Source organism: Musca autumnalis, unplaced genomic scaffold (genome assembly GCF_047663935.1).
Source record: "Musca autumnalis isolate F117 unplaced genomic scaffold, ASM4766393v1 scaffold_2, whole genome shotgun sequence".
Classification (NCBI taxonomy): domain Eukaryota; kingdom Metazoa; phylum Arthropoda; class Insecta; order Diptera; family Muscidae; genus Musca; species Musca autumnalis.
In genome coordinates this window covers 100,297,200-100,309,364 of record NW_027411755.1, presented here as the reverse complement: position 1 = coordinate 100,309,364, position 12,165 = coordinate 100,297,200, and the positions used below count along the sequence as shown (strand labels likewise).

Sequence of the window (12,165 nt, the reverse complement as noted above, 5' to 3'; positions counted from 1 at the left end):
ACCCTGGGAACCCCTTATGCAAAAATTCAGCAAATTTTTATTATATGGGGTATATATCAGAGCGTGGACCTATCTTTTATTTATTATTAGATTTTTTTTTTTAACTGGGAACCCTGTACCAGAAAATGTGGTCGATAAATTTAGCTAAAGCTGGGTACACATTGTCAGTTTTGAATGACAGCTTTGTTTATTGCTTGCTAGTGTGGCCGTTCATCATGGTACAATAATACAGGTAGCATTATTATGCCAGCTGATGGTAACATAATGTGTCAACTGCATTGAATTTATGTCAAATTTTGACACCTTATGTTACCAACAATTGCCGATGCGGCTACCTGTGTATTTGTACCATGCCGTTCATTTTCGTCATTCATCATGCAACCGCAAAATGTTTTGTGGTTGCTGGACGGTTGGACAGTTATCGATAATTGCAAAAAATCGTCATTCAAAACTGACAATGTGTACTGTACTTAAGATATTCAATATATCGAAAATTGGGAAGTACCGCTATATGAGCGCTATTCCAAAACGTGGACCAAATTTCTTATTCATTTGCTCTCTGTTTTTGGTCACATTATGCGGCATTATCACACGTTTTATGTGTGTTACCAACACCCAACGTAAGTCGATGACGACGGACAAAACGAAATTTCAAAACAAACGTTGGATGTGTTTAGGGCTTGACATTTTTTCCTCTTTTTTTGACATGTAATTTGGTACTTATAAATAATTCTCGGATGGAACAGCATTATTATTTGGCAAAGAAGAATAATTTACTAAGATGCCGGAAGATTGCCGTTATTAGTCGATGCTAGATTTGACGGTGTAAAGGATAATTGTCAGAAGGTAGAGTATGTGTTATCACTGGAGGGGGAAACACACAACGAAGAAAGTAATCTCTTCGGAGAATTATCTGAAATATCAAAATATGTAGGTTAACAATTTATCGATTTTATATAAATTATATAATATTAAAATTAAATTAAAATATTTTTTAATTTGATAACTCTAGAATTTTGAACATTAAAATTTGGATTAATGGTTTTTGGGGTGAGATACAGCTGGATTTTTGAAAAACTTAAGCTAAAGGGGCAGACTTACGTAAAGGAATAAACGGTTATAAATTCTGTGTTTTCAAAGGGTAAAGCTAGAATTTTGAAATTGTGGAATGCAAGCCACTGTTGATGTGTGGCAGTTATATACGAACTGAGATCGGACACAGGATTTAGCAAAATGTAGCTTAAACATGTTAAAAGTATATTAATTTTTAAGGTTTTATTATCAATTAAGTTATGTATTAGTACTAAAACATATTGATAGTTTGCACCGACCTAGCCAGGGGGGGGCCCGGGACCCCCCCCCCCCCCCCCGAAATGATTTTCCATCCCATAGGATATTAGCTTATGCTACACATTTTTTTAATTTTTGAATAAAATTTTAAAATGTTTTAAATGTTTCAAGAAATATGTAAATTATTTGGAGGAAGTATTACAGAGAATTAATTATTTAACTACATTGGTATACTTATTGTTCAACATATTTGAAAGTATAAAGACTAATGAACACGTTAGGCTTTTTTAGCAATTTCCCGCATAGTTGTTGTTAAGTTTTAAGGTGTGGTTTTAGCGTTTATTCGTAATTTTAGGCTGACTGCAAGTGTTCAGAACAAGATGTTTATTTGTATTTGTTGAACGTTTGTTGCATATTACGTCCAAGACTTTGGCTTATAAACAACTTCTAGAAAAAACATTCTTGCGAACTTTTGTTTTTGAAATTTTTTATAAGAGCAATTCAACAATAAAAGACAAAATCGTTGCTTAATTTTGTGGTTTTAAATTTTTGTATATAGTTTCTAACAAGTTTTTGTAATGAACTATTTTGAACATCATAACAATTACAAATTCTTTATAATGTTTGAAATTTGCAAAAAAAAACTATATCAAATATTTTTTATGATATAATTCTGTTCCACCGCAGTGTCGCCCGTTGAGAATATTTGAAACTGGTTTCTTGCTACAAATTAGTAAATGCCTATTGTAAAAAAAGGATTTTCTGTCGTATTTTTATGTTTTGTTCGACCTTTCGTATGATAATAAAATCAAGAATATTGAGGTTAAAGTTTATATTTTATTTATTGCATATTATTTCCAATATTTCGATTACATTGAATTACATTGAATTTCATCTTCAGGGATTTTTCTGTCGATTACTCATTGAATTGTATTTTGGGAAGTACTTTCAATGGATACACATTTCTAGAAATGTTCCATTTTCCTTCTTCGGCAAAGGACTTTGTGACGACAAACGAAATCAAACAAGTGAGCAAAGGCTATAGTCGGGACGGGGCCGCCATGTAATACCCTACACCACTACCCCTCTGCATAAGCTTTTCACTGGTAAACATTTCTTTTAGGGAATATAATCCGACTACCACCAAACATAATATGCCTCTTTCTCTCTGGGACCCCCATAAGCAACCAAAATTTCGTGACCATCCGATCAAAATTACGACCTGTAGCGTGATTAAAAGGTTTAGATGGACAGACGGACGGACCGACGGACACACATAGCCAGATCGACTCAGCTCGTCGAGACACTCACTCGACCATTATCGATGCGTTACAAACTTTTTGGCCAAAACCAACTTATAATACCCTCCCCACATAGTGTGTAGGGTATAACAAAACTGGTCGGAAACAGATTCTTCTTCGTCAAAATCTCAACAATATCAGTCGGCTTTGCGGACAGGAATATACCCTGAGCCTGTGTGAACTGAAACTTTCAATTATGGCCACATCGAAAAACGGCTACACAACCAACATCCCTTAACCCAAAGCTATGTATTAGGAGATTTTCAGAATTGTGTAGCCATTTGCGGACTTATAAACTTGCCAACAAAATATAGAGTTCATCATTGATCACAAATGTTGCGGGGAAGAAATGGACCGGACCAAAATAGTTTACTTTGGAAGTAGATATTATTTTGGGGGTCATACCTTTTAAAAGACATTGCGCCAACCAGTCATTTCAGTTCTTCACCAATGTTGTTAATTTTCGAGTATAAACTAAGTTTCGACAAAATATTACTAAATCCAAAGTTTGGTCCAAATCTGTGACTCCATTCAAGAAAAATCGCAAAAATCAAATTTTAGAAATACTCTATGGAAGGATATCGAAAGAGAGGATCGATATTGTCCATATTCGAAGTTGATCGAAATTTTGACAAAATATCACGAAGGCCAAATTTTGGAAAGAATCGGTTGATCTGTTCGAGAATTATCGTGTTCTCCAGGCAGCCAACCAGATGGACGAACATATGTAAGTGGACTTCAAATTTTCTGAAACACATTTCTTCCAAACACTCTTTGCCCTTAAAACCATTATTTCGATAAGGCACATTTTGACTAAAGGCTGAGAGTATAAAAAATGTAGATTGGGGAAAATTGTATTTATGGATTTTTGCTAAAAGAATGTATACGTGTATAGACCTTGGATTTGCGCCAGAATTACATTTTAAAAGAATTCAAGACTGGTTGCGAGAGTTTTCCTAGTTCCTGATCAACTTATGAGAAGATCCACGATAGGAAACCAGAATTTCTAGAAGAGAAGTCCGACGATTGTCCCGCGGTTGGGTGCTAGAATTTCATCATGGATAGACTCACTATTGCTCAGTATTATTTTTCTATCAAGAAAACCACTATCAGCCTTCAGAAGTTCTTTGCGATAAGATCTACGATTGGACACCAATATATACTTAGGGAAATAAGTACAAATGGTTTCTTTATGACAATAGCAACGATTGAATTTCCGAAATTGACCATATTCTGACACGGCAGCGTGATAAAAGACAAAAAAGAAGACACGTGTCTAGGCGTTCTTTCCTTTATTTATATAACTCCTAAATGTACCTGTAAATATAAAAAATACTACTGGATAACGTCATGATATCCGAACGTTCCCTCTGTATAAATCAATTCTCTTCTAATGTCATTTCCTTCCATAAATTACTCAATAAAATTGGAGTGGAAAATTAAGGCCGTGATTTTGAACTTTTGTGAAGTAGGAAACAAAGGAAAGGTCCTCAATATTCCATGTAAACAAAAAAGTTAAATCTTAAGATATTTCTGAGGGTTTCCGATTGTATACTCCTTATTTTGGTCTTACCGAAGTGATATCACTGAATTACATAACATTCACTGTAGTTGTGAGTTATTTGATAAATGATACACCCAAAAATATATGAGATTATTAATATATCCATTGTTTTGAACATGTATTAACTCTGATGTATTGTCAAAAAGACAAGGGACATTGCCCAAAAACTCTTACGTCATTTTAATTAAAATATAGTAATGAACATTATTTCATCAGTAATATATGTAAGTCTAAAATAAGGTTTAGGTCTTTGCTAAATAAGAAATTTTCGCTAACATGAACTTTCAAAATTTTGGTCAGGTGGGCCCCCCCCCCGAAATGAAATCCTGGCTACGTCCCTGATAGTTTGCTATTTCCATATTAAATAAAGTTTATTTGGATTTAATTCCCTTTCCCGATAAAAAGTAGGTGGCACTTTGATAGTATTATAAATAGTTATGTTTTTAATGCTTCTTTCGGACATGTTCATGGGCGTAGCCAGCTATGGGCAGGGGTGGCAGCTGCCCCCCCCCCCCCTAGAGCCGCCAAAAAAGTTTGAAAAATTATAAAAAAAAACTGCAGTTGTTCTGATATACTATTTTTTAAATTTAATAACGGCAAATGGACGACTAATATCTTTCGAATAAGCTATATTTTTTTAAAAGCGGTTATCAAATGTTTGGTTTATAGTTATAGAAGTGTAAAAACGCATTAAAAATAGGAAAATGCTTTTCCTCCTGCTCTAGGCTGCTTAGAAGATACCAAACAAAATTTATTATTTCTAAGTAAACTTTGAATTCTGTTAAGAAATACATGAGGTATGCAATTTTTAATTTAAAACTTCTCTAAAAGTGGTGTCTTAGACATGCCGTTCGGACTCGGTGATAAACAGTAGGTCCCATATCATTGAGCTAATATGAATCGGGGTGCACTCATTGATATGAGAGAAGTCTCCCTTGTCCCTTCTGGTATGTTTTTGGAACAATTATAATTATGCAATTTTTATACCCTCCACCATAGAATGGAGGGTATATTTTTCCGTTTGTCACGCATTAAAATACTTATTTGCAACCCTATAAAGCATGGTAGAACAAGAAAAGGTAGCAGCAATACCCAGCTGACTGAACTGGGTTGTAGTGTTAGTGTCAAATTCCATTCGACATTTTATGTATTTATTTCTATGTTCGATGTATATTAGGGATATATATTTTTGAAGAACAAATTTATTCATCAGAAAAAAAACTATTTCCCATAAAGACGGCTTCATATCATTGACATGTAACCTCCTCCAGGTCCGAACGACATGCCGCACACTAAAACACCGCTTATAGAGGCGGTACAATATTTGTTAATATGTGTGCTATTTTCTTAAACTTGAAAAGAATAAAGCCCTAATAAACATGTGCTTTTTTGTTTTCAAAAGCAAATGATTGAAACATCTTCTCTTTTTTCAATGAATTACCAGCGACCCGAAACATTTTTGCAAGTATTCTACTTTCTGCGAGAAATTATACATTTAGTGGAATGATATGGAAACATTCAAATTGAAAATCTAATGAGTTTTCATTCATGTTTTCCAAAATATTCAATCAAATGTGAAAAATTATTAGTTTTTTAAATTCCAATAATTTATAGACATTTCCTTGTTTTGTTTACATTTACGTTGACACTAAGGTTTACAAACAAAAACAAATTCCTTTGTGGTTGTTGTTCGAGTTGTATTTGTTGTAGTATTAACTTTACCTTGTATTTGTTCTACCATGCCTATAAAGTATACATATTTGTTATCAGGATAAAATTCTGAGTCGATATAGTATAGATTGAATGATATATTCTATCAAAATTAAAAATTTGTTAAAGAAGTTTTTATTATATCGGTCCAAAATTAGTTTATGTTCGAAGAGGGCCATATCGCACTGTGGTTCCGGCCGTGGACAAAAATCGAAAATTTATGGCAACAACTTTGATTTCGATTGAAATAAATATTACCTAAACACATCAAATTGTTTATATGCAGTACAATTTTTGCCAATTTACAGCGGTAATATGTCAAGAAAAGTCGAAAAATATGAAAAGCATTCGCAGCTTATGAGTGAAATAAATGTACAATTTCCAGATTTAAACTTATAGTTGATAGCATTGACAATGTTTTTACGTAAAAAGATATTCATACAAAGTTTTCTAGCTTCCTTAAAAATAAATTCTTCGTAAATAAATTTTCTGGTACTTTTGAAATCAGTGCTATAAATTTATGTTGAGTTTTACTAATGTTGGGAGTATTTTGGAGACTCCGTGTTTTTTAAAAAATACACCTTTGTATGGGGGCTATACCTAAACGTAAACCTATATTGAACATTTTTTGCGAGGATGCGAAATTTCAACCAAATCAATTGGAAACTGTGTCTAAATTCTTCAAAATACCAAAAATCAGGCATTTCCTTTACAAGGGGACTATACCTAAATGTGGACCTACATCCACTCAATTTTGTTTATCATCTTGCCTTGTTGTGAAGCTATGTTTAAAATTTCGAGGCGGTAGCTCGATTAGAACTATTTTTGGCACTCCTTTCAATACAAGTGGGACCGTCTCTTAATTGATTGTGATGTCAAAATGCAAAGTATGTTTGGACGATCTATGTCGCGTAAAAATATTACGATGTGCAAAGTGTGGACCAACGTGAACGAAAAAATGATTAAAGAGTAGTATAGAGTCTTCTTTGGGCCTACAAAACCTTCCCCCGGAAATATGTCAGTGCTGGTTCACATTTTGGATTACCCCTTATAGAACGGTACCGCCCGATTTTTCAGGGGTTTAACTGCATTATCATATAGAAACGGAAGTAATTTAATACATATTTAGTCTTCTTTAAACTTCTATCCAGAAGTTTGTGAGCACTGCTTCATGTTTTACGTAGCCAAACTAGAAGGGTACCTCCAGATTTTAGGGGTTTTCAGGATATTGTAGGATATCCTACGGCTATCCTACAGAAATTACTGAAATTTAATATTTAGTCTTCTATGGGGCTATAATAACTCTTCCCCCCAATTTGTCCATACATTTCCACGTGTTGATATAGCCACTGACATTTATGACAATTTCAAACAGTCAACTTTGCACATATCGCTCATTTACGCAAAGAGTGACACATTTCAAAAAATCCACTTTCGAGAAAAACGCGTTTTAAGTTGGCGAATGAAATTTGACTTCCCCACTTAAAAAGTTTGTTGCACAATTACTAAAATAACTACTTGGACCACATTTTGCAAACGGCTAGCCAGATACCAGTGCTAAATTTCTGTGCAAGATCAAGCATGATTTGAAGTGTTTCAGTGCTTTATAAACTCAAATAACTTTTGTGTTGAATTATGGGAAACTCGTAGTAAATGAGCTGTAACTCGTTGAGTTTTAGAGATATCAGTATGAAAATTTGACACAAGATAAATTAGAAGTCGTAGAAAAAATAGAAATTGCTAACTCAGAAAACGCATTTTTCGAGTTATGTCACTCTTTGAGTAAATGAGCGATATGTAAAGTCCTGCTTGTGCATCTAAATCAACTTCTTTATGTTTTGCGAAACGGTTTTATGTATTGGTAATAATTCACCATGATTACTTTTTCAAATTCATGTTTTTTTTTAATTTTTTAAAATTAATTTAAAAAAGTATACAAAAATATAGGCTTCGAAAATGCACCCCTACCATCGAGGTGGAGGGGAAGTTTTCAAGGGAAGATTTTTTATACCCTCAGCCTAGGGTATATACACTTTCATACGGGCAAAATGTGCCTCATCGAAATAATGGTTTTAGACCCCAAGTATGTTTGGACGAAATGTGTTTCAGACAATTTGGAGTTGATTTACCCATGTCCGTTCGTCTGTCTGTCTGGCTGGCTAGAGCGCACGATAACTCTCGAACGGATGAACGGATTCGGTTCAAATTTTGGCTTTCTTAATATTTTGTCCAAACTTAGTTTAAGTTCGAAGATGAGCTATATCGGTCCATTCCATCCGGTACCTCTCCCACAAAAGTTCGAAAATGTTCGGACAATTTGTGCGCACGATAACTCTTGACGGGAGTAACCGATTTGGTCCATACTTTGCCCATCGTGAAATGTGTACCAGACTTAGATAAGGTTTCAATACGGACTCAATCGGTCGACTCCTTCGGGTACCTCCCACGCAAAATTTCGGAAAAGTTCAGTTTAGAGTCTGCACTCGAATCGCTTTGAGTTTTGTTGTAGCAACTTGTATTCACAGCCCCCCATACGACTATACAAGTTTCATCAGGGGCAAGTCCATACTTCCTGAGAAAATAGCCTGCAAAAGATCCCTATGATACCGTGTGTAGTGCTTGGAGCGCAAGATAACTCTCAAACGGATCTGCCGATTCGGTCCAAAATGTGGCCTTCCTAATATTTTGTGCAACCTTAGTGTAAGTTCGAAGATAAGCCATATCGGTCCACTCCTTCAGGTACCTCCCCCACAAAAGTTCCAAAATGTTTGGAAATATTGTGCGCACGATAACTCTTGATGGGAGACACCGATTTGGTCCATACTTTACACATCCTAATATATCTACCAGATATAGGTCAGGTTGGAATATGGTCTATTTATGTGTACTCCTTCGGGTACCTCCCACACAAATTTTTAGTTAAATTCACTTTAAGACCTCCTCTCGAATTACGAAAGTAAAAGTTTTTTTCAGGGTCAAGTCCATACTTCTTGAGAAAACAGCCGGGAAGTTGTAAAAAGCCCCTATGGCACCATATGTTGTGACTGGAGAGCTCGAACAGAATACTACGTTCGTCCACACTTTGGATATCGTAATATTTCTTTGAGTATTAGATGAAATTCGAAGGTGATGCTTATAGGTCCACTCCTTCCGGTACCTCTCCCACAAAAGTTCGAAAATATTTGCTTAAATGATATTGGCCCTGTTTACAGCAATATTATGTTTTTCGTAGGCTAGTATGGTAAAAAAGCCCTATCTATCGATATTCCCGCAAATTTTTGCGCTTTAATCCTATCCACATTTTTGTCGGTTCATTCGCCCAAAATTTTGAAAACCCCCTAAATACATACGTTTTTTTTTGGGGAAAAAAGTATTTCAATCCACACAGGCTGAGGGTATATTTCCGTCGGCAAAGCCGACTGATACTTTTTTACTTGTTTTTATTTACTGACAGAGAAGACTTAATATACATACTAAAAGTTGTTTAAAATTTTACCTTTTTCATCCATAAAATTGTTTTACTGTTCGAAAAATCGAGCACCAATTACGACGAAATGGGTTAAACAGATAAACAGAGACATCACGCATTCTTAGCGTGTTTCGATTCAAATCGTCTTTTGGATAACTCACCATGACATTACTTTATAAACAATGTCATTTTAAGCGATTTCGTGTGTACGTTAAATTACATATTATTAACATATTTTTGGTATGCTATATGTATCTGTTAAGAAATTACTATGCTCGAACCACAAGAGGATGTGCATCCAATGCCATGTGAACGAAAACTCTCGAAGGGAGCAATGGATTTGGTCCAAAATTTGCAAATCGTATTACAATATTTCATCAACTCGGATATAGTCCATATAAATCCAGTCCTTCGGGTACCTCTGATTCAAGATTTTTATTTTTATTTACATTTTCTCTCTAAATTGGGTGCAATTTAGCATTAAGTGTAGTGATCAAAACACTTATCCGCCAATACTCGTAGTTGCAGACATAGGTCCACATTTTGGTATACCCCTAAACAACGATACCGCCAAATTTCAAGCAATTGGTTTACGCAATTCACCTAAAATCGTGGCCAACAGAACTTTCATAACGGAAAGAAATCTAAATATTCCACATAAATTCAGAATATTTAAATGTGGAAGCTTTTTACTTGTTTTTCATTAGGTATGTACCTAAATAAAGGGTTTAAAATTTTGTATGTAAAAACTATACACGTCACCAAAAAAAAAGTAAGTTGCTCCCCCCCCTAGATTTGATCCTGGCTACGCCCTTGGACATGTTATTTGAATAAATATAAAAAGTTACTCTTTTAATACAACTTATTAATTTAGTGAGGCTTGTAACATTCACAGGGTTCTATTTTACACTTTATAATGGATTCTTCTCTTTCAGATTATAAGTATAAGACATCAAAACATTCTTCATTTGACATCCTTTTCAGTTTAACAGTTACCAAATATATTTTAACTGAATATTTTATTTAACTGAAAAAATTAACATTTTGCGAGAGTCCACTTTATTAGGATAACACCTATATATGGTCTTTTTTATTGACTTATTGGGTATGATAATTTTTTGTCCCAAAAAAAATTTATCGGTACATCAAATAAGAGACAATTTACAGATCAGATACTGATTGGGTTGAAATAGTATAAATTGGAGCAACCATGACTACCTTCAATACCTGACCAGAATATCACAATTGCTGCATTATGAAAGATATAGCACATAAATAATATGTTATTTTTCTATTTCAGGTGTCTCCTAATTGTCAACCGATTAAGCACTAAGATGCTTAAAATAAATGCAGAACCAGGATTCTTCACTGAAGTATTTACTGAATTAAAATCATGTGGTCAGCTGGTATCTAGTTCAAATCGGTCGCTGTCGTGTGGAGCCGCTTGACGTATTTTTGGAGCAGAAATAATCATCAACTTTACATTTTCTGCACAATATAACTCTCACCATAAAATAAAACATAATCAATTTTGTTGTAACTAATATAAATATTACTCATACCTAGCACATTTTTCAGTCAGTTTAATTAATGGATTAGTGGACATAAATGTGGGTTTTAGTTTAATAAAGGTTATAATTTGAATATCTACATTTCATAGGTCCCCTACAAGGTTTTAGTACCATTTTAAGATTATGTTTTCAATTAAATAAACAGTCCAAATATTGTTTTTTGTTCGTTTTGTTTATAAAAATTGTAAGCTTTCAAAACGCGCATGATTTTCGTTTTTTGCATAAAAATAAAAAATGTTCTAATTGTCAACCGATTAAGCACTAAGATGCTTAAAATAAATGCAGAACCAGGATTCTTCGCTGAAGTATTTACTGAATTAAAATCGTGTGGTCAGCTGGTATCTAGTTCAAATAGGTCGCTATCGTGTGAGCCGCTTGACGTATTTTTGGAGCAGAAATAATCATCAACTTTACATTTTCTGCACAATATAACTCTCACCATAAAATAAAACATAATCAATTTTGTTTGTATCTAATATAAATATTAGTCATACCTAGCACATTTTTCAGTCAGTTTAATTCATGGATTAGTGGACATAAATGTGGGTTTTTGTTTAAAAAAGGTTATAATTTGAATATCTACATTTCATAGGTCCCCTAACAAGGTTTTCGTACCATTTTAAGATTATGTTTTCAATTAAATAAACAGTCCAAATATTGTTTTTTGTTCGGTTTGTTTATAAAAAGTGTAAGCTTTCAAAACGCGCATGATTTTCGTTTTTTACATAAAAATAAAAAATGTTCAATGACGCAAAGTATATACATGTTATGTATATACATAAGTAAGTATGTAAGTCTACCATATATCTTCCGTCTGAGAATCTAATTGTCGTAGACTGGAAAATTTTGGAAGATCATCTTTGATCATCAACTGAGACAATTGGCACCTTGTGCACCTCTTCAATTTCCCAAAACTTTGCCAGCTGACCCTTCACAGATACTTTGGCATAGTGGGACACGCTTACAATATCTGCCTTGACTAAATTGGTCGCAGGACCCGTCAACATCCACCAAAAAGCTGTCTCTTGGGCTAACAAGGAGCCTAAAATCTTTTTTCTCAGCCTATCGAGCAATATGTTGGCTCGAGCAATACGTCCAATACGTTTTTGATGTATCTTCCGAGCAAGGGTATATCAGGGCCCGAATCTGTTAGGAAACGACATCATTCACAATGTTTATCTAAGCTGTGGCAAGCATTGTCCTATTTGAAACCGTAATATGAAATGTTCGAGCATCAGAGGAAGTTGAAGGATCATCAGA

At 34.3% G+C, this 12,165-nt stretch overlaps 1 protein-coding gene across 2 annotated transcripts in view; it reads left to right on the top strand.

Moving 5' to 3' along the window:
- Positions 1 to 10,904, top strand: part of Cdk5alpha (Cdk5 activator-like protein) — a 244,971-nt gene extending 234,067 nt beyond the window's left edge. For both annotated transcript variants that reach the window (XM_073968620.1, XM_073968621.1), the window contains one exon: positions 10,635 to 10,904. In XM_073968620.1, the coding sequence (XP_073824721.1) occupies positions 10,635 to 10,782 (148 nt within the window). In that variant the 3' untranslated portion in view covers positions 10,783 to 10,904. The remainder of the gene's footprint in view (positions 1 to 10,634) is intronic.
- Positions 10,905 to 12,165: the final 1,261 nt, after the last annotated feature.